Genomic DNA, 25,577 nt, shown 5'->3' with positions numbered 1-25,577 from the left:
GCGGCCGGGCCCGGGGCGGCGGCGGCAGCGGCAGGAGCGCCAGTGGCCGTGGACTGCTCGGACGAGGCGGGTAACACGGCGCTGCAGTTCGCCGCGGCCGGGGGCCACGAGCCGCTGGTGCGCTTCTTGCTGCGCCGCGGCGCCTCGGTCAACAGCCGCAACCACTACGGCTGGAGCGCGCTCATGCAGGCAGCCAGGTGAGGGGCCCGGGATCCCCAGGGGTGGTGTCCGGCCGTCCCCGGGGCCAGGCGGTCTCAGGTGGCCGGCCCTGCCTGGCGCCCCTGCAGACGGCCCGGGTGGTAACGAGTCAGGGACTCGTTCGAGAGAGCTGGAATGGTAAACTTTGAGCAGCTTGGGATGCTACAAGAAGTGGGAGCGCTTTTAATAATACAATCAGAATCTTAGAAACAGTGGGCCTTTCGAAACAATCTGAAGACCGCGTTGAATAGAATCTTAGAGACACATCATCTTAGAGGTGTTCATTCATTACTTCTTGCAACATGAGTTTCCTAAGAACCTACTTACCTACCCACCCTACCCTGGGCGACGGGGACACTGGGAGCCAGGCATAGTGTGGACCAGGAGCAGCTCACGCGCCAGTGGGCAGGCCAGACAAGAGACAGGCTTGATGGGGAAAGGGCAGAGAGCCCTGGGGTTGGCAGACCCAGTTTGGGGAAGTGGAGGAAGGTTTTTGGTAAGAATGATGTATATATTCAGGTCAAGACTCCATAAGAATTAACAAGGACAGAAGAAGTGGGAGGTGGGGACGGGGTGATAGGAGGCCCACGCAAAGGTTTGAAAGCAAAAGTGAACATAAGGCATCGGCAGGACTGCTAGAACGATGTCAGTGCTAGGAGAGGGCTGGAAGTAGTGGGAGAGGAGCCTCCCCTGGAGAGGAGGCAGATGCCATGTGGCAGGACTGAGAAAGATGAGCTATCCTAAGGGCACTGGGGAGTAATAGAAGGTTCTAGGCAGAATGAGTGACAGAATCAGATTTATGTTTTGGAAAGATCATGTTCACTGCAGTGTGAAGACAGGTTGGAGGGATGGGCTAGAGTTAGCCTGGTTTGCAGGAGATTGCAGCAGTTTAGGGAGAGGTGATGGTAGCCTGGACCAGAGCAGAGACAGCAGAGGAGAGCAATGAGATGTTTGAGATGTACTCAGGAAGCAGGATGAACAAGACTTGAAGCCCTTCCTGGGAAGGAACTCTGGTATACAGTTAAGTCACTCACCCCTGTTGGCCATCCTCTTAGGCCCCGCCCACCCTTCAGTTTGGTCTCTGGTGGGTGTTTTAGTATCAGAAATGGTTACATTCACATTTTATGCTATTCTGAAAATGATAAGCTTTGTCGGGCACCTTTTGTGTCAAGCACAGCGTTCAGTGCTTTAAGTGAAGTAACTCATTCAATCCACAGAAATCTTAGGCTGTGTAGGTACTGTTGTCACCTCCATTTTACAGATGAGGAATTGACGCTCAGAGAGTTAACTTGCCCAAGGCCACACAGCTAGAAAGTGGCAGAGCCACATACACACCCAGATGGGTGGCTCCAGCCTCTGGTCTTGGCCACGAATCCTAAAACCCACTGTTTTCTCTTGGTGTTGGCCCCAGGGAAGCTACTCACCAAATTGGCCAAGTGCTAAAGGGACAGGTTGCATGGTGTTTACTTTGGCCCTAACTTCAACCTTGGCCTCTTTACTTTCCTTCTGCCCTTCCTTTCTCTGCCTGCCAGTGTGTCCTCTCTGCCCAGTGCTTTGGGTGGTAGGAGTTTGTGCCAGGTCTTTAAACACAGGTGTTAATTGCCGAAATTAATTGGTAATCACAGCAGCTGTTCAGAAAGCCCCACACTTCCCTGTCCTCAGTAATTACCTATTAGAAACTTAGCATCCACAAAATTATCTCAGCCCTACCTTGAATTCTTTTATGTTTTCAGCCTAATTGAACGACCTCTTGGGCTACCCATTGGTTCAGAAAGTATTCCAAATGTCAGCATTTCTGTTCAAATTCTCTCCTTTTCTTTCTGTCTGATAATGTTTTATACCAGAAGATCTGGGGTTTGGGATTTTAGGGCCTAGATTCAAGTTTTGACTCTTGTCACTTTCAAAAGGAGAGGCTCTGGGGCGCCTGGGTGGCGTCTGCCTTTGGCTCAGGTCGTGATCCTGGCGTTCTGGGATTGAGCCCCACATCAGGCTCCTCTGCTGGGAGCCTGCTTCTTCCTCTCCCACTCCCCCTGCTTGGGTTCCCTCTCTCACTGGCTGTCTCTCTCTTTGTCAAATAAATAAATAAAATCTTAAAAAAAAAAAAAAACACAAAAGGAGAGGCTCTGCTTTCCATTCAAATTTTCAGTTTCCTCAACTGTGAAATGGGCATTATCAGTTTATTTCAGAGTTTATTAAGATCAAATGAGATAAAAATGTGACAATACCTTTTAATTTGCTGTGAGGAATTCTACTAGATTTTATTTTACGCTTGATAACTAAATAGTGTGGTCTTTAAAAATTCTCAACTTCCTTGGAGGATACAGGAGTTCTCTAGTCCTTTCCATGGCCTGTCTCCAGACCATCCTCTGCTTGGTTATGCCAGTCATTCATGTGACAGGATCTACTGGGCCTCACTGTCAGTCAGCCATCAGTCCTGTCCCCGGAGAGCACACAGTCTAACAGGCAGACATAATTGTAGAAGGAAGGCTTAGACGCATCCTAGAGGCAAGGACCAGGGATTTCGGGTGCCCATATGAAGGACACCTGAACTAAAGGGGGGTCTGGAAGCTGCTCAGAGGAGGTGAGCTCTGAGCTGAATCCTGAAGCAGGATGAAGGGTTTACCTAGGAGAGACAGGTAGGAGGGTACTCTGGGCAGAGAGGCCGGATGGCAAAGGCAAAGTTGTGGGAGGAGTGGAATTTGGTGAGTACGGGGTCTGCGTGGAGGGGCTGACGTGGGGGTTGGGCGGAAATGAAGTTGACTGAGTCAGGGTGGATAGGCCTCTTCAGGCAGTGGGAAGCTGGGGAGTGACCGTCAGGTTTGGGTTTGGGGAATATCATTTTAGGTTTGGACAACCCTACCATGGATGATGGGCAGGAAGGAACAAGACTGGAGGCAGGGAGACAGGACAGGGTTGCAGCTTTCTGCATTTGAGTTTCTGGCATTTTGTGCTCGCCCTTTGCTCTTGGAGAGGAGGAGGGGCAGGCCCGGTCCCCCTACAGCTGAAGGAGCCAGTTTACCAGCTCTCCCTCCAGAGGCTGAGGTGACCCGGTGCTGTTAAGGTTCACGTCTCTGAAGGTATTTTAAGTTCGGGTCAGAGTTTGGCCTTGGCTCTGCCTCCACAGGGAGAAGGGAGGACCTAGGTTTACAGGAGGTACGAAACTCACTTCCGGAAAGGAGGGCAAGGCCGCAAGAGATTCAAAACGCGGCCTCGCAGCTGCAGATGCTATGCAGGCGTTGTGGTCTGGCGCGACCGGCCTGCTCTCGCCATTCTTTCCCGGTTAGTCCAAGGCTCCTTCCAGCTCTGACACTCGCAGCTCTGAGCCAGCGCGCCAACCCAAACCCTGCAAAACGGATCTTTTCTGCCCTCTGGTGGCAAAAGAAGGCAGAGATTTTGCTGGGAAGAGGCATCTGTTTCCTGGTTTTGGAGTGAGTTGGTGGTCGCATGCCTGTCTCCCAGGTCAGCACAAGCTTCCTGGAGGAGGGCTTGGCCCCGCGCCCAGTTCTTAGCCCCTGGCGGCCGGCATTCCTGCCAGCAGGTGGCAGCAGGCCTCTGGTGAGAGGTGCCTGAGCCCATCTCTGCTAACCACAGCTGGGCTACACCTCTTGGCATGGGGTGCGCTGGCTCATCTTGAAGGACCTTCTGTGTGCGTTTGGGGATGGGTAGGCATGAGTCAGACATGAGCCCTGCCCACGGGAGTCTGCGCCGGCAGAGAAGTAGATTACAAGGCTACAAAGCAGAATAAAAACAACTCTCTGAGATGTGGGAAGCAGCATGGTATAGAGGAAAGGGCGAGGGCATCAGAATTCAGACAGACCTGGGTTCTGAACCTGACACCATCTCTTACTAGCTGGGTGACTTTGGTACTTAGTGTAATGTGGAAGGTAAAATGCTTGGTATCTAACACCTATGCAGTGCTCCTTTGGCCAAGCACTGTTCTGAGTGCTTTATATATTATATATTTATATATAGTAACTCATTTAACCCTCAGCAGCCCTTGAAGTAGATACAGTTATATCCCTATTTTACACATGAGCCAGTGAAGGCCTGAAGAAGCTAAAGTTCTTTCTCAAGGTCTTATAGCTAGTGATCAGCAGAGCTGGATTTGAACCTAGACAGAGCAGTTGTTCACCTTTGCGATAGTGGACGTGCGGGGCCAGCACAGTGTCTGGCTCCAGAAGAAGACCTTTTATTATAAGTAGCTATTATTATGGCTTTAATAATTACTGACAAGTGAGGATTATGTAAGTTGTTGTCTCCGTGTCAGTGCTCCATGTTAGCATCACTAATTCTCCGTCTTCCTCTGGCAGATTTGGGCACGTGAGTGTGGCACACCTCCTTTTGGATCATGGGGCTGATGTCAATGCCCAGAACCGGCTAGGGGCCAGTGTGCTCACTGTGGCCTCTCGGGGTGGCCACCTGGGCGTGGTGAAGCTGCTCCTGGAAGCTGGTGCCTTTGTGGACCATCACAACCCCTCCAGCGAGCAGCCAGGGGCAGGGGACAGCAGGGACGAGCTGTTGGACATCACAGCCCTGATGGCTGCCATCCAGCACGGGCATGAGGCCGTGGTGCGTCTGCTGATGGAGTGGGGTGCGGACCCCAACCACGTGGCCCGAACTGTGGGCTGGAGCCCACTGATGCTGTCGGCACTCATCGGGAGGCTTGGCGTGGCCCAGCAGCTGGTAGAGAAGGGGGCCAACCCTGACCACCTCAGTGTGTTGGAGAAGACCGCCTTCGAGGTTGCACTTGACCGCAAGCATAGGGACCTTGCAGATTACCTGGACCCACTGACCACGGTCAGGCCCAAGACAGGTCAGGCTGTGCCACCACTAGCCCTTCCCTTCCCCTGCTCTGGCTTCACAGAGGACCCTAAATTGTGTTTAAATGACAAATGCTGAGGATTGCCCAACCAGAGGGCATGCACAGATCAGATTCTGGCCTACGGAACTTAAGATATGCTGTGCATAAGAATCAGTTGGGAGTGCCTATTACTTGCAGCTTCCTGGACCATTTGGTATCTGTGGGGAAGAGCCTGGAACCCCCATGGCAAGGCCCCTCGTTTCCAACCAGATGATTCTGATTCAGGAGGTTCTGGGATCTTTCTAGAACAGGGGTCAGCAGACTTTTTCTGGAAAGGACCAGGTAGTAAATATTTTAGACTTTGTGGGCCAGCCTCTGTCTTCTAGAACCACCCAATTCTGCTAGAGTGAAAGCAGCCATACATTATATATCAATGAGTGGGTATGGCTGTGTTCCAATAAAACTATAATTACCAAAACAGGCTGGGGAGCAGATTTGGCCCAGGATTGTAGTTTGCCAACCCCTGCTCTAGAACAATGTGCCCTCTGCCTGTGAAGACCTTGACCTCTATGGGGGAGACAGGCAAGAAACAAGATAGAAACATAAAATACGTGGTACAGTAGGTGGGCAGTACCATGGTGGGGGGAGGAACGGGCAAGGTTGAGGTTTGGGAGTGGAGATTGGGGCAATGCAGGCTGCCCCTGGTGGTTGGCCTCTTGGAGCAGGTGAGATTGCAGCTGGCTTGTAGGAGCTGAGGGAGTGCTCCAAACAGGCTGTCAGGGAAAAGCCTCCAGGTAGGACAGCAGCAATGGCAAAAGCTGTGTTATTAATGATAGATTATTAAATAAATAACCATTAGCCCCTAGCTATTTTAATGAGATGCAAGAAATTCACCTGGAAGACCTCCAGTTCTCTCCCTCACATTAGCTACAGGACAGGGAACCCCCCACCCCCCTGTGGTTGTTCCTTGGGCTTGGGCAGGGTCCCCAGAACTGCTCTGCTACAGATGCCAATGCTGGCATCTGGAAGGAGGAAGGGACCAGCCCAGGGTCACTTGCCATCAGTGGCACAGCTGCCCCAGCCTCCCGGGGGTCAGTCTAAAGGGTCAATGATTCTTTTGTATCAGATGGTTGCTTAGCAACCAACCCGCAGAACAGGTGACACCCTTTATCCTCAAAGGGTCTTGGCATGAGAAGGCTCTGCCCACAACAAATTAGGCGCTTACACACCTAAAGGAACGTGACCTATTTTAAACTAAGGTGCAGAATCCTTTCTTAATAGTATTGCACACTTGGTTCCATGGCCCTGTCTGTACGTCTCTATAGGAACTCTGGGGTTAAGGAGTACCCTTTCTGGGGTGGGTGCCGGTCACTAGTCAAGAGAACAAAAATTGCCGTTTGGATTTCTGAAACGTTTCCCATCTATATTCTTAATCTCTGCAACGTATCAGCATGTCATCCCCTGTTGTTGATGAGGAAACTGATCATTCTGGAAACACGCACTCAAACTGTGATACGCTCACTCCAGACTTGGTGATCCCTGCACCGGGCTGCAGTCTCTTCCCAGCTGCCTGACGGGGCTGACCTGGACCAGAGATTTAGCCCAGAATCACAGGTTCCCCCCACAGCCACTCCGTCTCCGGAGTTAGTGCAAGATTGCCGGAAGTCTTGCGTTCCGCCGCCTGCGTGGGGGCTGGTGCTGAGGATGTCTGCTTCCTGACAGTAGCATAGTCCCTACAGGCCCAAGTGTGGAGGAAGCTGACCGATGAGCAGATGAGGGAGGGGTGAGCATGGTTTGGGTACAGCGAGGCCCGGGTTTGGGGGTAGGCGTGGGCTCCCGTACCAGCCGGGCTGCAGGGACCAGCATGAAAATATCAGGTGGGCAGTGGTCTGCAGGGGGCCACGTCTGCAAGGCTGGGGCAGTGTGACTTTCAGAGTCGTTCAGATCTCTGCTTATTTGGGAAAGGAAAACAAAAATGAACATTGGCTCTTCTGGTGGTCACATCCACGACTGCCCCCTGGGCTCAGCTGCTCAGTGGCTCCACGGCCCTTTGCTTTGGAATTATCTCATGGTTGTACATTTAGTTCTTAGTAGAAAAGAATTGCTTTTTAAAAAAATTCTTTTCATAGGAATCCAGATTTTTCCAAGACTATACTTTTTCATTACATCTAAGAGAGGACATCCCAAAGTTTGGAATGCCCCAAAATGATTGCTTTATGGGTGTGGGATCAGGAAATATTCTGCTTATTCATGTTTCGTTGGCCAGATGACTCCCCAAGATCTCTCTCTGGAGCATATGCGGACACTCAGTAACTCTTCCAGAAGGGCTGCCGGGTTCATCCGTTACATGGGTCTCTGATCAGATTGCTTTTGGAAAATAGATAACTTTTAAAGCTAGGCTGTATTGTTACATGCATGTGACTTTTCTGTTCTATTAACTCTTTCGTGGTTAACTTTGAAAATCTTTGTTTACCCAGATGAGGAGAAACGGCGGCCTGATATTTTCCATGCATTGAAAATGGGTAAGCGCTTTAGAAAATCTTTTTGGAGATTTATGAATATAGGGACACATTCTCCCAACCTAGTATTTGTAGTCCTTTTCGAGGCCACCCAGAGTGTTTGAGAAAGAAACAGGCATTTTGTTATTTCCTGACAGGGAGGTTCAGCCCCTGGAAACTGGTAGTTATTATGGTGCTTTATACACAAGTTCCAGACTGCTCTCCCAGCCCCCCCCCACCCCCAGCCAAACCCTGTGGCTATGTTCTGGCTTTTCCTTACCTCTGAAAGCCCTCACTGCCTACCTACCCACTCCATTCTCTTTGTGATGAAGCCTAAAATCTCCTCTCCTGATGTAGACCCCACCTCTAGGAAGCCCTCCCTGATCTCACCTCCCAGGGAGATCTGAGCTCTCTGTGTGTACGTTGCCCTTCATGTTTCCTTCACCTATTCTCTTAGTAACACTTCTCTCCTTTAGGACAACTATTTGTGTGCTTGCCTCCGACCCTCACAGATTGAGAGATTTGTGGGTGGGAGCTCCCTCTTCTTCACCTTCGTAGCCCCTCTCATGCCCAGCAGCCCAGTACAGAGGCAGGCTGAGCACCTGTTTGTTACCAAAACCTGCTGGATAAGTTGTCCGGCAGTGCCAGGCCCACAGATCACCAGATATCCTGCTTCTGCTTGCAGGAAACTGCCAGCTGGTCAAAGAGATTGCGGACGAAGACCCCAACTATGTGAACCTGGTCAACGGGGATGGGGCCACCCCGCTGATGCTGGCAGCTGTCATGGGGCAGCTTCCTCTGGTGCAGCTGCTGGTGGAGAGGCACGCTGACATCGACAAGCAGGACAGTGTGCACGGCTGGACGGCCCTCATGCAGGCCACCTACCACGGGTCAGTGCCGGCTCCGCTCCCTCCGTGGGAGGCTGATGGCGCCCTGAGCTGAGATAGGGTTCTTGATGGGCTTTTCTGGTCCTGAGTAACTGCAGATGAACTTGGGGGCTGTGAAGACCTTGAGGCACACACAAAAAAACCAAAGCAGCGCAGGCTCGCTCTTTCCTGCATTCCTATTCTTCTGTGTCCTGATGCCAGTGACCTCGTCACAGAATTCACCAGTAGCCATAAAAACCGTGCAGCAGGAAGGTTTTATGCAGGCAGATAAGTTTCTCTAGGTTGATTTCAGTGGAACAGTGATCGGTTTGTCTGGAGTGTTCACACTGATATTCTTAAGTCTGTCCCACTGGAAGTGAACATCTGCCATTCATACCATTGGCTTCTCAGCAACCGGCAGTGAGACTTGTCCTAACCCTCTCCTTTGGAATAGGCACCGCCATTGGCTGGTGCTTCTGAATCCCTTCTCATCTTGTCCTCCTGGAGGCCACCTCTTTTGGGTAGGCTGGCCCAGAGGCCAGGAGCTGCAGACCATCTTCCAGCAGCTAGGTGATCTGATTCCAGATTACCAGCCCTTTACTTGCCCTGTTTCAAGTGATTACGGCTCTTTCCTGCGTCATCTTGAAGCAGTTTGTTTTCCTATTTGGTCAGCCTCGGGATTCCGCATCAGACACCTTGGCCTGCGTGGGGCTTCCACAGTGCGGTGGTCCCAATTTGGGGCAGGAGGAGTGGGGACCTGCATGTGGGCATGGTGGCCACATGGCTTATCTTTTGTGGCAGGAACACCGAGGCTTTGGTTTCCATCACATTCGGGTCTGACCTGCCCATGGGGTAGGGAAGGAGGAGTGTGAGACAGTTTGCAGCTTTCCTCACCCTTCTTTCAGGCTCAGAGTTGGGGCCCTGTAGTTAATACCATCAGCGTCTTGCCCAGGAGCAAAGCCAGGCTTTTGCTTTCAGCGCATCTAACTCTGGCTTTTTCTTTCCTCTCCAGGAATAAGGAAATTGTCAAATATCTGCTAAACCAAGGGGCTGATGTCACTCTTCGTGCAAAAAACGGGTACACGGCTTTTGACCTAGTGATGCTGCTGAGTGATCCTGGTGGGTTGTTTCGGGGAAAAGGGTCGTAAACCTGCACAGCCTTTCTCTGGCTAGGAATGGAGAGAATCGCCTTTGTTTTCAGCCCCTGCTTACTCGTGGGGGAAGTCACTCTCAAGCCCCAAGGGCTCACCACGTGTTCTCAGGCAAGTCACCTCCCTCCTCAGCAAAGGCTGGGCTGGTACCAGGTAATCCCCTGGGCTTCTCCAGCACCAGTCTTCGGGGAGTCTCCCAGGAGGGAGGGCCAGTGAGACAGGCATCTGCCTCAGCAGTCCACACAAGTCCTAGAATGGCACCAGGGCTTCGTGGCCAGAAACCCTGACTTGGGGGAAACAAAAAGGCCCCTTTGACAAGCAGCATCAGAGATGGACCAGTGGCCTCCTCCGCTGAATTGTGTAGGTAGAGGCCGTTGGGTCAAGAGCACCCTGCTGGGGGTGTTGCCATCCCTAGTCCCACCTTTCTTGGTCCCTGCGGGCAGCTGGTGCTCCCCTTGGACCCTCCCCCATTGTGATAGGCCCTCCTCTGGGACCTGAGGCATCCAGTCAGTCAGCTTAGGGGTCAGAGTTTGTCTGTCTGTCCTGTCTCCTGTTGCCTTGGAATTTCAGCCCAGGAATGGAGAGAGGCTGGGAGGCCCTTCTGACTCACAGACTTTGAGCCCTGAGCCAGATCCCAACCTGCGGGCCTTGGGAGAGGACTTGACTTCCCTAGTCCCAAGTAGAGTTACTCCCGCTGCCTCTCTTGGCTACGGGGTGGCAGGCCAGAGTGCCCTACCTCATCGCCAGCATTGCCCCCCTCACCCTACCCGTCCTGCAGGCCCCACGTGTCTCAGATGCATACCTGGTTCCATTTCATCCTCGCAGGGCGTGTGAGGGGAAGGAGAGCTTCATGTCCACTTGTGGAGGGGAGGTGACCAGGGCCAGGGGAAATGACTTGACCCAGCTGGCGAGGTGGGGTTCTCCGCCCAAGTCCAGTGAGCTCACTCTGCCTTACTGGAGACCCTCCCAGCATGCGAAAGAGTTCTTGTCATTAGAACCCATCCCCAGCATCACGCACGCTTTTCTCGAACAAACTCGTGTCTCTCTGTGTCTCTTCTCTCTTGCCCCCTGACCACATCCCCACTCCCTTGTGCAGTAAGACAGTCTGTCCCCAGTTGATTTTTTTCCTAGTGGGTTTTTTTTTTTTTAACGAAGTTTTTGCCTGAAATTTTCTAAGAAACACATGCTTATCGCATACTTGGAGAGAAGAAAACACAGTCATCAAGAGGAAAACACTGTTAATAGTTTGTAGTATTTTCTTCTCAGTCTTGTTTATTGTTTCTTTGTTTGTTTTGGTAACCCAGGTAATAATAGCAATACTTAACCTTTCTTAAGCACTTACCTTGTGCTAGAAATTCCCTCAAATCCTCCAGACACCTTTGCGTGGTGCATACTCTCACTCCTTTTCCAGAGACACAGAGGGGTTCCCTCATTTACCTGCAGTTGCACAGCCAGGAGGGACAGAGGCAGGATTGAAGCCCCTGCCATCTGGCTGCAGAGTCTGTACTTTTAAACCACATTACCCCCCGCCCCCGTCTTTCTGTGGGGAGAGGGCTCCTGGTTTTTCTTTCTGGTGAAGTACATTGAGCCCTGTAGCCTGTTTGCCGCCTTCGGACCAGATTGGAGGGTGGGGAGTAACACAGACTCTGGAGTCATAGGGCTGAGTTCTGAGGCTGCCCAGGGTCTCCTTGAGCCCTCTCCCCATGGCCCAGCAGACGTATTTGCAGATAAAGCTCTGCCTTTTGTGTCCATAGACACGGAACTTGTTCGACTGCTGGCATCTGTCTGCATGCAGGTGAATAAAGACAAAGGCCGGCCCAGCCACCCACCGCCTCCACCCCACTCGAAGGTCCGACAGCCCTGGAGTGTCCCAGTGCTGCCCGATGACAAAGGCGGGCTTAAGGTTGGCCTTTTCCTGTCCTCAAGGCTTTAGAGAGCTAGGCTGTTGGGGGGGGATGCCTGCCGCTTCCTGCTAACCCTGGGCTGGTTTAGGCTGGGCTGAGGGCGGCCCAGCAGGAGCAGGAAGTAAGCTGGGGTGAGCAGTAAGCATGGCAGGTATCGGGGAACCAAATGCATCTCCTCCAGGCCGTGTGTGTGTGCGGCCTCTGCGTCTGCACATGGGCTACTACTGCTGGCGCTGTTCTCGGGTCTCCCGCAGCCCACAGGCCTGCATCCACAGCCTTCTGAAAATACCAGAACAACCTCCAGTTGCTCATTTCTAACTGCAAGCCGAGTATTTTTCTTCGAATTTCTCATCCTCCCCATCCTTCTCTACTTGTCTGAAATCAAACGTCCCTCTCCTCCATCCCATCTGGGGTTCTAACGCCCCTGTGGGTCTATACCCTCGGCACTCCGTTCCTGTCCATAGCTCACGCAAGCCCAGGTCTTCCTCTCGGTGTTTGCATAGACCCCTGTAGCCCTATCCTCGCCATGTCGTAGCCTCCGAACTGTCATGTGGTTATGGGACACCCTGGGGTGTGGCACCGGTCCTCTCTCTAGGTGGGGAGGCATCAGCTGCTGGAGCAGATGGCCCAGGCCTTGCTGTGGACACCTGACACCTCTCACACTGTCATGGGAACGGGGAGGGGGAAGAGGTTGCACAGTGACTGATATGACGGTGTTTGGCGCCGCCTCTTGTCCATCTGTCTGTCTGTGACTCACTGTAATACACTGAGCAAGTCGGCACCCCATCTGGGTCTCCGTTTCTCAGTCTGTGTGATGTGGAGACTGGTGAGATGAGGGGTGGCAGATAGGGTCCCCTGTCAGAGGCGGGCCCCTAAGGGCTGCGTCAGGAAGGATTTAGAGAGAACCATGGCTTTGTGGGACAGGGTGCGGAGGCCCATTTGGAAAACTTGTCATGCGCCCGAGAGAGCAGAGGGGAAACGTGTGAAGTGTACTCACCATCTCTGGGCTGGTGTTCCTGGAGCATGACCCCTGCTCTTCGGCCTTCCCTGGCAGTCCTGGTGGAACCGAATGTCCAATCGGTTCCGGAAGCTCAAACTGATGCAGACCCTGCCCCGTGGGCTCTCCAGCAACCAGCCTTTGCCTTTCTGTGATGAGCCAGAGTCAGCGCTGGACTCCACAATGAGGGCGGCCCCCCAGGATAAGACAAGCCGCCCGGGGCTTCGTGATGTGGCCCCCACAACGAAAGAGAACGGTAAGAAAACACTGCATGTGCTGTAGAATTTCCAGAATGGTCAGACCCAAATCCTCTGCCCTTGGTCCTACCTCCTGGGCTGATGTCAGAGGTGAGATGCTGTTGGGATGTGACACAGGAGCAAAGTGGCTGGTCTGAGGAAGGACCAACAGGCAGGGACACCAGTGCAGTCAGCGTGATAGAATGGGGACGTTGGTGGCAAGAGTCCCTGGTCTCTGTCCCACACACCCTGGCCAGTTACTGCCTCTCTCTTGCCTCCGATAGGTGCTTTTCCCACCTGTCCAACGTGATTGGTCTCTGGCAATGGAAGGGTTTTGAAATAGAACAAGTTATCTGGTGGGAGGTTTGGGGGGGTAGTGAGCTTCCCACCACTGGAGGTATTCAACAGATTGGATGACTTTGCCAGGGCCCCACACTGATTGGACAGTTGATTAGATCACCTCCCTTCTCCCAGATTCCCCATATGCAGACTAGCTCCTTCAGCAGCACGGTTGAGACAGACTTCTGAGCTGAGTGCACCCCTGTCTGACCTGGCATGGCACTGGTTTATGGAAAAGCTGAAAACATGCTTTGAGAGATGCCTTTTAAATGCTTTCCTTCTATTCAAATATTGAGTACCAATTATTATTAAATATTTAATCACCTGGGAGAGTTGGTTTTCCAGGATGAAGGCCAATCTGGTCACTCATCCTCATGCTGTGAACCTGATTGGGGGGGATCATTTCAGCAAATTTCCATTTGTCTCTCAGGTCCTGGAAGCACGAGAGGAAACAAAGAAGATGTGTTATTGACAACCATGGTGAGTGTGGGGCTTTTCTAAAAGCGTTTCAGGTCTCTCTACCAGTCATGAGTTGATTGATTTCCAAGGCTGGATGTAGACATGTGTCTGTCTTCATGGTGATCACAGATGGGGTTGATGTCAAAAACGTCACCCCGGGCCCGGCTCTGGCACTAAGGAATTAGAACAGACACCAGCCCGAAACCGCGAGTAAGGCTGTGCTGGTGTGCAGGGGCCAGATGTTAGCTCTGAGGGTGTTCACAGGGAGACAGCACTGAGGACAGGGCTTTGAAGGCTAGGACTTGATGGACAGTGGACTCACCATTTTGGTTATGGGGAGTCAGGGGGAGAGGAGTGACAGAGGAGGCTGTGTTTCCAGCCTGTGAGGCCTCGGTCTCCTCATCTAGGAGAGTTCGGCTATGAGTAACAGAAGTCCTCAGATGACAATGGCATAGATGAGACAGCAGCTTATTTCTCAAGTGCAGTTCAGGACTGGTCGCTGACCCATGGAGTTAGGGACCTTCTTCCTTCTACCCGTTCTTGGCCTCTGTTACCAAGATGGCTGCCAGAGCTGTGGCCATTACTGCCCCATTCCAGCCAACAGAAAAGATGAGGGGAGAAACAAGTGGCCGTGGGCACATACCAGGTGTCTTTAAAGTTTCCTGGGAACTCACCCATCACTTCCACTTATATCATTTCAGCCAGCATGTAGTCACATGGGAGTCACTGTGTGGGAGGTTGGGAAATGAAGTCTTTGTTCCAGGTAGCTGTGTCCCGTCGCAATGCCAGGGGTGTCTACTAAGGAAGATGTGGAAGGATGGATACCGGGGGACAGTTAGCAGTTTCTGGTTTAAGGGATGCTATCCCTCATGGTTGTTTCTTTGAATAAGTTTATTCCCAGGAAGTTTTTAGCATAGTGCCTGGCCCGGAATGAGCTCACAGTTATCTGCTGTGTGCCCTTGGACCTGTGACTTCACCTCTCTGGGCCTCACTCGCGCTTGTTTGAAATGCAAGCCTCCTGGTTGGGGGTTGAACTCAAATCCATTTAGCTCCAAGACCCTAATCTGCAGGCTGACCAGGAGAGGGCAGTATTGGAGAGGAGAAAGGAGCAGACGCATCCCCCCCCCAAGACGACCTCAGCTGCCTCAGGGACCCAGGGCACCTCGGGCTGAGTGCTGACAGGGATCTGCTCTCTCCGTCCTGCCCTGCTATGCAATAGCTATGAATCTGTGTCTCTAGACCAGTTTACCAAGGGGCGGAGCTTGTGCTGCCCGACATCTGATAATCTCATTAAATAGCAGTAATTACTTTTGTATGAAGACAAGGGCTGTTACTGAAATTTTGAAAGATACAGTAAAGTATAAAGAAGAACATACAATCACCCTTGATGGCACATGTGATCGTGACTGACATTTTGTGCTATATATCTTTTGAGTATTTTTCTAGCTGTTTTTTAGCATCTACGAGTGTATCATGTCATATATAACAACTGCAAATACGTCCCAGCCCTTACTAAGCACCAGCCACTCTTCAGAGCACTTAACATATATTCACTCATTCAGTCTCCCTGGCATCCCTGTGAGGTCGGCACTGTTCTCTTCCCTGTACTGTGCTGAACCTGACTTACTCCCAGTTCGTCTGACCACCTGTTGCATGTCATTAAACACGTTTTAGCCACATCACATTGAATGGCTGCACGATACGACATTCCATCATGGGGATGTGCCTTAATGAACCAGTGAAGGCTCACCTGTTGGACTTAGGGGTTTTTAGTTTTTTGTTGTTTTCACAGATCTGATGAATATTCTTATGCCTCAACTTCCCCTGCTTGCCTGACTGTTTCCTTGGGATAAATATATAGAAATAGAATTTCTGGGTCAGTGGGTATGAATGTCATTGACTTCCAGAAAGTTTGCAATGATTTAGACTCTGTCCGCAAGGAGTGAAAATGCCCATCTGTGGTGCGTTTGCAGCTGTGAGCATCCCTAGTCCTCTCCCAGCCCGATCCCCACTGCTCGGTGAGGTTGCTGAGGTCCAGACGGGACAGCACTGCTCACAGACTCTCAGAAAAGCTCAGGACAGCCAGGGCGGGACCCAGGATGCCCGACCGCAGCCTGCCTGGGCATGTCCCTGTTGCCACCTCCTCGTACCCAGTGGAAGGCACCAGTGCACTGGCCTGCCCCTCCCCAGATGGAGGATGGCCAGGGAGCCCTGCTGCGGGGGCATTTGCAGCCATCCTTGCGGAGATGCGCGCCTGCCCGGCTCCTAAGGCAGGTTTAGCTGTGGGATGCCCTTCCCTGCAAGGCACCATCTGGCACCAAGTCCACTGTCTTTTCTTAATTAAAGTTAGTGTGGACCGTGCGAATGCCTTTCCTTGACAATCCACCAGTCTTCATTGTGTGGATTTTATACTAACCCTAAATCACATTTTCAAAATATAAAATTACAGTTAAAAATGTCAGCAGTGGGAGGTGTGGCTGGAGTAGGAAGGGTGTGGTGGGATGAGGAAGGGAGTGTTTGCTAGTCCCACAGAGAGCCAGCCTGGGCCTCCCGGTCCCCCCCCCCCATGCCCTGCTCCTTCCTCCTGAGACCCCCAGCGCTGCACACATGTCCTGCTCCTCTGGCTGCCAGGCCTGCCTGTATTCTGCTCCCTGGGCCTGCAGTGCCCTTCCCCCACCACCACCACAGCACACTCGGCATCCCTTAGCCTCCCCTCAGCTCCTCATCCCCTCTATCTCCATTCTAGCTGCCATGATGGACCCAAAAGAAGCTGGGGGTTAGAGGAGAGTAAACAGGGTATTGCTGGGTTTCTGGGAGGAGAGCAGAGGATACCCGTGGGTTTCTGGCTGGGTTTGTGTTGGGGGGATGAGGGGCTAAATAATGGTGCAGGAGAAACCTGGAGAGTTCTGTGAAGAGCCCCCCGGGGCTTGTCTAACCCACAGCCTGTCTTTTTCAGCTTCGCAATGGAGCCCCCTTCCCCAGACTCCCGAGTGACAAGCTGAAGGCAGTCATACCCCCTTTCTTACCCCCTTCCAGTTTTGAGCTGTGGAGCTCGGATCGGTCTCGGACATGTCACAGTGGGAAGGCAGAGCCTGTGAAGACTGTGCTGTCCCAGAGAGCCGGCAGGGGCGCCCCCATGGGCGCCGCTGGTGGGAGCACAGATGCTGTAAGTCGCCGGGTGGACGAGTTTTGACACATCACTCACCACTCACTGAAGCTGGGGTGTGTTGCAGGCAGAAGGGATGTCAGACCTGCTAATCCAGCAAGGTTGAAGCTTTTATTTCCTTTTAAATGAGCGTTATTCTTTTGTCTCATGAATCCTACAAAGGGACTTACTTTATAAACAGATTAAAACATGGTGCGAAGGGAATGAAAGCGGGGGCCGCTGTCCTCTGCCTTTTCTGTGGAGTCCTGGAGCTCCAAGGAGCACAGCCTAAAGACCTGATCTAATCCAACCTTCCCTTTAGTAGATGAGGAGACTGGGACCCAGACAGGGGAAGTAACATGCTCTGAGTACCCAGCCACATTACGTGGGCCGGGGACCAGGAGTCAGGTTCTTGGTTCAAACCAACTTCCACATTACATCATTGCTCAGGTCCATGATCAGGAGCAAACAGTAGGAGGCAATTATGTGCACTCCTGGTATTTTCTTAGACCCACAAGGAGTGTGACTTCTAGCTTTTTGCCCATAGTGGCTTGTGACTTTGTGGCCCTTGGCGTGTCTCTGTAATGTCCTGAGGTAGTCCCTCTCCGTGTGGGAGATCATCTCCATGTGTGTAGGTAGACCCCACACCGTAGATTCCGTAAATGGCACACCAGAGGGAGGGTTTAGGACCCTGCACTGCCCCTGTGTGATGAGTGACTAGAGCTGAGGGCCTCCATGTCCCTCTGTAAAATGGGGCTGACCTTTGCTTGCTGCTGCCTCCTGGGGCTGTTGCAATAGCTAGTCCAGTGGGAGAGTGAGAGCCTGGCCCTGGAGGTGTTCGAAATGGGCGGGGCTGGCTTGCATCTAGTCTGCACTGTGGGAGGGGTTGAGTGATGCTGAAAGTGGGGTGACTCGGGGGCCAACGTCACAGGGGCACAGCCTGAGCTAATGGTCTGGTCGGCAGCAGCTAGAAGTGAACTCAGCTCTTTTAGGGGACCCCTGGTGGGCTGAGCACCAGTTGGCAAGCGTGTGCCGGGCGACAGACATCAGCTAGGCTGAGCCAGTGGAATCTGGGTCCTTCCCCGCTGTGATTGTGTATGCCCAGGGGAGGCGACAACAAACCCTAACCACAACACCCACCTTATTCTTGCAGACTCCTGTCAGGCCCGTTAAATTTCCATCTCTCTCCAGAAGCCCTGCCTCTCCCGTCAATTCTGGAAACTTCAACCACTCACCTCATTCCTCAGGCGGCTCCAGTGGAGTAGGGGGCTCGAGCAGGCACGGTGGGGAACTGCATAACCGCTCAGGTGGGTACCAGGCAGGGCCACTCAGGGGAGGCAGGAGGGCCCCTTGGGGCTGCGGTGTGAACTGGCCCCTGCACTTGCTCGGTGGACAGTCCCAGAAACAACTGCACACACCCTGTCTGCCTCCGTGATGTGGCTCAGGGATTCTTCAGTGAATTCACAAGGTTGCCCTTTGCCCTCCAGAGTGGCACTGTTCATACATGTGACATATTTACAGCAGCACATGGCACCTAGTTACTGCCTTACGCACGTTGGTGATCGGTGTTCTCCCTCAGGTCCTCTCTAGTCCTGGAGATTATCACTCTCCCCTTTCCGCTCACAGTAATGCAAGGATGCTGGTGGGTTTGGGGCAACTGGGAGAGGGAACATGGCAGTCCGCTCTGAGTATGGTGGGGAGGAAGTTACTGCCAGAGCTGTGGGAGTGGTGTTGGTAAAGCTCTGGAAGGGGGGGGTCAGAGGGCACACGCTGGTCGGGCAGGCTGGGCAGCTGCTGGAGGGGGCAGTGCGGGGGCTGCTGTGGGAGGCCCGGCCGGGGCGTCTGTGCCGGCGGGAGGCCACACCTGCTGGCTGCGGCGTGGGGAAAGCCAGGACAAGCTGATCCTACCTGCACTGCCTCATCCCACACCTCTTGCTGTGATGCCTTCGGAACGTGATGGCCACGGTGTCCTCGCCGCCTTCGGTTTCCATGCACAGTCATCTTGTCTTCAGCCCGGAGCCACAGCCACACGGGGTCAGGGGGCATCTGGGAAGGGTGTTTCTGGTCAGCAAGGTCAGCACACAAAGCCCACCACGCCCTTGCTGTGGGACCCCGGACCCCTGGCAGTCATTTCTGTTTGTCTTTCCGCAGGTGGCAGCATAGACAGTGTCCTGTCACAAATCGCTGCCCAGAGGAGAAAAGCAGCCGGATTATCGGAGCAGAAGCCCGGCCACCAGTCAAGTCCCGTTGGGCCAGCGCCAGGGTCCAGCTCGTCTGAACTCCCAGTCGCCCCTGCAGGCAGTGGCGGTCCCGGTGGCAAGGTTCGTGTTCTGTGTCTGTCTGTCCTGTTAGCTCATGGGTTCTGTCCTCACGTGGCCCACGTGCTTGGGAGCACGGGCAATGCCGCGGTCGTGGGACGGGACTTAAGACAGGCCCCTGGCAAGCCGGCTGCTCCCGGGCCTTCTGGGGAGGGCTGGATCATGCCGGCGGTTGCCGGGGTCCCACCCGTGCCCTCAGCCCCCTGCACACATGCGTCTGCCTCCCACCTGGTCTGCAGGGCCCCTCGGGTGCCTCGTTCAGCCTCACACTGTGTACATTGGTTCATAACTTAAAGCCAAGAAGTGTGGAGTGTGGGATCAGGAGCAGACTGCCTGGGATCAGATCTCAGCCCCACACTTGAGCATTTCGAGGGGGGCCCGGCACCTGGCGAGCCAGCGGCAGCTGTAAGTGCTAGCATGACCAGCAGGAGTAGTCATGCTCCCACCTTATTCCTTATTCCTTCACTGCGCACGGCTCTGGGGCGGCTGCTTTGGGCCTAGTGCTGCTAGCAGTAAGGATGCGGCCGTGAACCGGGGGTGACCGCTCTCAGACCGTCACTGCAGACTACAGCAGTGAGAAGGGGGGATGCTGTGGAGGCACAGATGGGGGCCGTTCCCCAAGCTTGAGGGCATCAGTGACCCCCTGTAGGGGGTCTGAAGGATGAGGAGCCAGATGAAGGGGACAGGGGTGGGGCAGGGGTGAGGCTGCTCCAGGGTGAGGGGGTGGCACATGCAGCACTCCAGAGGGGAAGAGCCGAAGCAAGGCTGGAAGACAGGACAGAGTCAGAGTCTCGCCTCTCTGCTCTGGCACCGTTCCTATATTGACGCAGCCCAAGAGCAGTCAACACGTTGTTAGTCTCTGTATGGACTTTGCAATGGACAAGAAATCGCAAGTGCCTTTCTGGAGTAGAAATGCTTTTAGTGTGTTTAGACTCTGCCCTCTCCACCTCCCAAGCCCCTCCACCTGAGTTGGTTATTGGAGTGAGCCACCCCCCCACCACTGCAGTGTGGGCTCCTGGTGGTGAGTATAAATTGGCTCCTCCACCAGGTGGCCCTCCAGTGGTTCGGTGTAGCCCATTTCATCCTCTGAGAGGACCCCACGTCCAGGTACTATCCCACTCTTCATATTTTTTGGATGTCTTAAGCTTTTTCCCTGAGAAAAGTTAGATCACCTGAAAGCCTCACCCCTGGACCCTTATGGCCCAGAAGTGCCTCCAGAGATTATGTTTTAATGGGTGTATGAGAAATAGGCTGTATTTTCTGCCCACCACTGTTGGTTACCTAACTTTTGGTTTTTCAAGGTCCTTTTTGCAATCAGACATACATAATTAGTTTCTCTTTGCAATATAGCTTTAGAAAAAGTTTCTCCCTATATGTTAGCATATTTTCCATTATGTTGAAAATTACTTGTGTAATAGAATCTATGTAATTAGTTCCCGTTAGAATTCAGCTCTAGGAAAATATCTCTGCTGATACTTTCATACATTTTCTTTCCTCAGATAAAAAGAATTATATAATTATTGTATTTCTTTTTTTGCCTTTGCTGCTAGGAAACTCAGAGCTACTAATTAAAGTAAGTCTTCTTGTCTGGGCTTTGATATAGTTTTCTCTGTTTAAAATTTTCTGTTTCTATTTGGATGATCTTATGATGTGTTAGGTATTGTTAGCTTCCTTTAACTGGTGTTCAAAATAGGTAGGTGTCTAAATGATAAGTTAACTATTATCTCACTTGGCTACATCTATTATATATACTCTACGTACAAGTATATTCTGATGAGAGGAGATTGTGTCAAATGACAGGGAAACTATCCAGTTCAGTCATCCCCTGATACTGCTAACTGTATGCTTGGGGAGCTGTCTAAAAATTCAGATTTCTGGGCTCCACCCAGCATAACTGAACGACACTCTTCAAGACAGGGTGTGAGGACTCTGATTGTCCCCCAGAGAGTATTGCAGCCAGCCCAGCCCAGGCCTCTTAGAAACCGCTGCCCTAAATCAAAGGACACACAAGGAGTGGGCTTTCTGTCAAAGGCTCCAGCAGCAAAATGGAGACATGAAGTGCTTGTCAGAGACTGCCCTAGGAAGAATTAGAAATTAGTATTCAAAATAGGAGCCTCCTGAATCTGGTTTTTGAACTTTGCTTAAGACAAGCACCACCGTAATAGTGGAATATTCACAAGGCATGGCCTCTACAATGTTCACAAATCAGCCTGAAGTGAACCTGAGGAGAATTGGGGGCGGGGGGGGATGGCAGTCAGAGTGTGTGTCAGTGCTTCCCAGACCTCTGGAAGCCCAGAGTCCCACTGAGTCTCTCAACTCTGTATTCCCACCCTAAAGCCTAGTGGCTTAAAACAAAAAGCATTTCTTTAGCTCGTGAACCTGGGGGTCAGCATTTCAGTCTGAACTTAGCTAGTCAGTCCTTCTGGTCTGGGGGGATCACTTTCACATTTGGCTGTTGGCCGGGGTGACCAGGATAACTGGGCCATGTGTACCCACAACAGGCTTAGCTATGTTCTCACGGCAACAGCCAAGGACATGAGTTGAAAACCAATCAGGTTGTTTAAGCAAGTCAGCACATGTACTGCAGGAGAACTCAGAGTTACATGGGAGGAGTTGAGATGACCCTGCTAACACAGTCAGTCTTTACTGGGAACATAGGGAATAGTTCATATATTTCAGGGCATCCCAAATAATCATATTTCTCTGTCCCCCCACCCCAACAAATAATGCTGCCCACGAGGTCCAGAGTATCATGTTTCTTTGCTTTGGCTGGGGTAAATCTGTTCAGTCGGGATATACTAATTACCTCCTGCTTCATCAGAAGGTGTATTATTGAATGTCCTTCTTTATAAAAAAGCAGAAAGAAGAATTTATTAACAATATAGGCAACTAAATGACAAAATCTTTCAAAATCTAAAAGAGGGACTTCTTGTTCCACTCTGGGATGTAATTAGAAGGAACATTAAAAGCTTAGCAGAATGAGAGGTGTATCCATTTCCATGCATTAAAACTACCTTAGCCTCTATTATCCTAGTCAAGATGTCCAACTTTACCAAAAATTACAAGACCTACAAAAAGGCATGAAAAACTGCACTCCACGAAACACAGCAGTCATCAGAATCTGACTCAGATATGATATAGGTGTTGGAATTACCTGACAGTGAATTTAAAAGAACTGTAATTAATTGTTAAAGGCTCTAATGGAAAAGTTGAACATGGAAGATCATACAGCTATCTCAGCAGATAGATAGAAGCTCTAAGAAAGAATCAAATGAAAACTCTAGAAATAGAAAACAGGTAACAGAGGCAGGCATGCCTTTACGGGTTCTTCAGTACACTTGACACCACCAAGGAAAGAGTCTGTGAAGTGGAAGACGGGGTAGAAGAAATCACCCAAACTGAAACACAAAGAAAAAAAGAAGTTAAAAAACAAGAACAAGAACAACAACAACAAAACAGTTGTGGGATAACATCAAGTGCTCTCACATGCAAGTCATAAGAATCTGTGAAGACAGAGAAAATGGTAGGACAGAAGGAATATCTTAAAATAATGCCTGAAAATTTCCCCAAATTAATGGTAAGTGCCAAATCACAGAGCCAGGAAGTTAAAAAACACTATAGGGTAAATATAAAAAAGAAAACACCTAGCCATATCCCAGTTAAACTACTGAATAAATACCTCTCAAAACTCAACAATAAGACAGATGCCTGGGTGGCTCAGTCCGTTTTATGTCTGATTCTTGTTCTCAGCTCAGGTCTTGATCTCAGGGTCATGAGTTCAAGCCCACGTTGGGCTCCACACTGGGCGTGAAACCTATTTAAAAAACAATTTTTTTAAAAAAAACTCAACAATAAGACAACCAACAAATTATAAGAAATAAGCAAATGGATACTTCATCAAAAATATACAAATGGTAAATAAACACATGAAAAAATGTTGAACATTAGCTGTTGGGGGAAAATGCAAATTAAAACCACAGTGACATAGCACTATACACCTATTAGACTGGCTAAAATTAAAACTAAAATGTTAAAGATATAAGTGTTGGTGAGCATATGGAGCGACTGGAACTCGGATGCCAGTGGGAAAGCAAAACAGTACAGTACTTGAAAAAGTTCAGCAGTTTCTTATAAAACTAAATATGCACTTACCGTACGAACTGGCTGTCTCCCTCCTAGGTATTTACCAAGTGTATTTTCAAAAACTGTTCATGCCAAAATCTTTTTGTGAATGTTTATAGCAGTTTTCTCCGTAATCACGCCAAACTGGAGACATGTTGTCAACAGGCGAGTGGATAAACTAGCTGTGGTACATCCATGCCATGGGATGCTGTTCAGCAGTGGAAGGAACACGCTGTTGTTATGTGCAGTAACTTGAATGGATCTTCAAGGCGGTTTGCTGCACCAGGCCCAAAAGTCTACGTATCATATAATGCCACTTATGCAATGTTTTAGAAAAGACAAAAACTTAGGGGTGGAAAATAGATCATTTCTTTCTGTGGTTGGGATGAGGGTGAGATTGACTCGAAAAGGACAGGACAAGGGAATTTTGAAGGTGATGGAACTGTTCTTGTATGGTACACAACTCTGCATTTATCAAAACCCAGAGAATTGTACACAACTGAGTTATTTCAGCTGTATGCAAATTTTTAAAAAAACGGTATGAACCAGGAACCAAAGATGGAATGCAGACCATGACCACAGATCTAACTGTATTACAGATGACTGACAGCCACACGCTAGGAGGTGGGGGTGGGGGGAAACTGTGTCGAGTGGCTATGGTAAGGGCAAATAAAGACAAATGACCATACCCAAACACAGGACTCTAGTTGGTAATTTTTTTTCTTGTAGGGTTACGGGCTAAATTCTGAAACCACTGTACACATAATACTTTTTTATATACATATATACTTCACATATATACGAGGGTTGAACAAGTAAGTAAATGTAACGAGCCCCCTTTTTTTACAGTCAGAGACTGAATGAAAGGGGAAATGCTAGAACAAACCCCGTGGATGTTGGACTGTTGTCAGAAGTGTCAGTATGAAATGGCTAACAGACACATGAAAAAATGTTCAAAATCATTAGCCATCAGGGAAATTCAAATCAAAACCACACTGAGATACCACCTTACGCCAGTTAGAATGGCAAAAATAGACAAGGCAAGAAACAACAATTGTTGGAGAGGATGTGGAGAAAGGGGATCCCTCCTACATTGTTGGTGGGAATGCAAGTTGGTACAGCCACTCTGGAAAACAGTGTGGAGGTCCCTTAAAAAGTTAAAAATTGAACTACCCTATGACCCAGCCATTGCACTACTGGGTGTTTACCCCAAAGATACAGACGTAGTAAAGAGAAGGGCCATATGCACCCCAATGTTCATAGCTGCATTGTCCACAATAGCCAAATCATGGAAGGAGCCGAGATGCCCTTCAACAGATGACTGGATTAAGAAGCTGTGGTCCATATATACAATGGAATATTACTCAGCTATCAGAAAGAACGAATTCTCAACATTTGCTGCAACATGGACGGCACTGGAGGAGATAATGCTAAGTGAAATAAGTCAAGCAGAGAAAGACAATTATCATATGATTTCTCTCATCTATGGAACATAAGAACTAGGATGATCGGTAGGGGAAGAAAGGGATAAAGAAAAGGGGGGTAATCAGAAGGGGGAATGAAACATGAGAGACTATGGACTATGAGAAACAAACTGAAGACTTCAGAGGGGAGGGGGTGGGGGAATGGGATAGACTGGTGATGGGTAGTAAGGAGGGCACGTATTGCATGGTGCACTGGGTGTTATACGCAACTAATGAATCATTGAACTTTACATCGGAAACCGGGGATGTACTGTATGGTGACTAACATAATAAAAAAACATTAAAATAAAAAAAAAAGTGTCAGTATAAATCCGTATGGATGCATGCCTATATGTGTGTATGTATATACAGTTTGATACAGTAGTAAGTGTGGTATGTGTTAACATGGCTTAGTATACTTTATTTCCTTGCTCCGTCCACTGAGAGGACCTACAAGCAGTGACATCGCAGTAACCGCAAGCAACCTAGTACCCAGATTTTGGTTTCTAACTACCACTCTCCAAGAAAAGGGACCAGGGCCTTGGAGAAGTGGTTTATTCCAGTGCTGGGTCAATGAAAATACAAGATGAGCCTAAAGCATTTTATGGTGTCCGAAAGTACGAGAAGCCATTAAAAGGAAAGAATTTTAAAAAGGTGGGCATGTCCAAAGGACATAGCCAACCTGAAAGATCTCAGTGGCCAAAACGGGAACAATTTGCACAACCATAAAATAAATAACAATAGTTATTAGATTATAGCCCAAAGAATAACATAAATATCCATGAGCCCATTACTGATAAGGAAGAAATAACTGAATAAACAGGGAAAAGGAGCAACTCTTCCTTACAGAATTCCAAATAATAAATGTGAAAGGAATAAGGAAGATAGCAGATCTCATATCATTAGAACATCACAGTAGTAATTGCTGTAGGCAAGATCAACTGAAGAATGCTAAAATTACTGGGAGCAACAAGATGTTTAGCTCAAAATCTACCCCCCTCCCCGCAAATATTTGTTAATTATAAAGGGAAATGCTAGTAACCTCACCATGGAGAAACCGGACAGACAGCACCTTAACTA

The 25,577-nt window shown here is 50.3% G+C and overlaps 1 protein-coding gene across 1 annotated transcript in view; it reads left to right on the top strand.

Moving 5' to 3' along the window:
- Positions 1-25,577, top strand: part of ANKS6 (ankyrin repeat and sterile alpha motif domain containing 6) — a 47,283-nt gene that overhangs the window by 2,679 nt on the left and 19,027 nt on the right. Inside the window, exons 3-13 of the mRNA XM_034665562.1 lie at positions 1-197; positions 4,509-5,011; positions 7,477-7,521; positions 8,183-8,387; positions 9,376-9,482; positions 11,269-11,417; positions 12,473-12,671; positions 13,421-13,470; positions 16,406-16,615; positions 17,748-17,901; positions 18,746-18,915. Of these exons, the coding sequence (XP_034521453.1) occupies positions 1-197; positions 4,509-5,011; positions 7,477-7,521; positions 8,183-8,387; positions 9,376-9,482; positions 11,269-11,417; positions 12,473-12,671; positions 13,421-13,470; positions 16,406-16,615; positions 17,748-17,901; positions 18,746-18,915 (1,989 nt within the window). The remainder of the gene's footprint in view (positions 198-4,508; positions 5,012-7,476; positions 7,522-8,182; positions 8,388-9,375; positions 9,483-11,268; positions 11,418-12,472; positions 12,672-13,420; positions 13,471-16,405; positions 16,616-17,747; positions 17,902-18,745; positions 18,916-25,577) is intronic.

This window comes from Ailuropoda melanoleuca, chromosome 7 (assembly GCF_002007445.2).
Source record: "Ailuropoda melanoleuca isolate Jingjing chromosome 7, ASM200744v2, whole genome shotgun sequence".
Taxonomy (NCBI): Eukaryota; Metazoa; Chordata; class Mammalia; order Carnivora; family Ursidae; genus Ailuropoda; species Ailuropoda melanoleuca.
The sequence above is the reverse complement of the archived record's forward strand: the minus strand, read 5'-3'. Positions and strand labels throughout refer to the sequence as shown.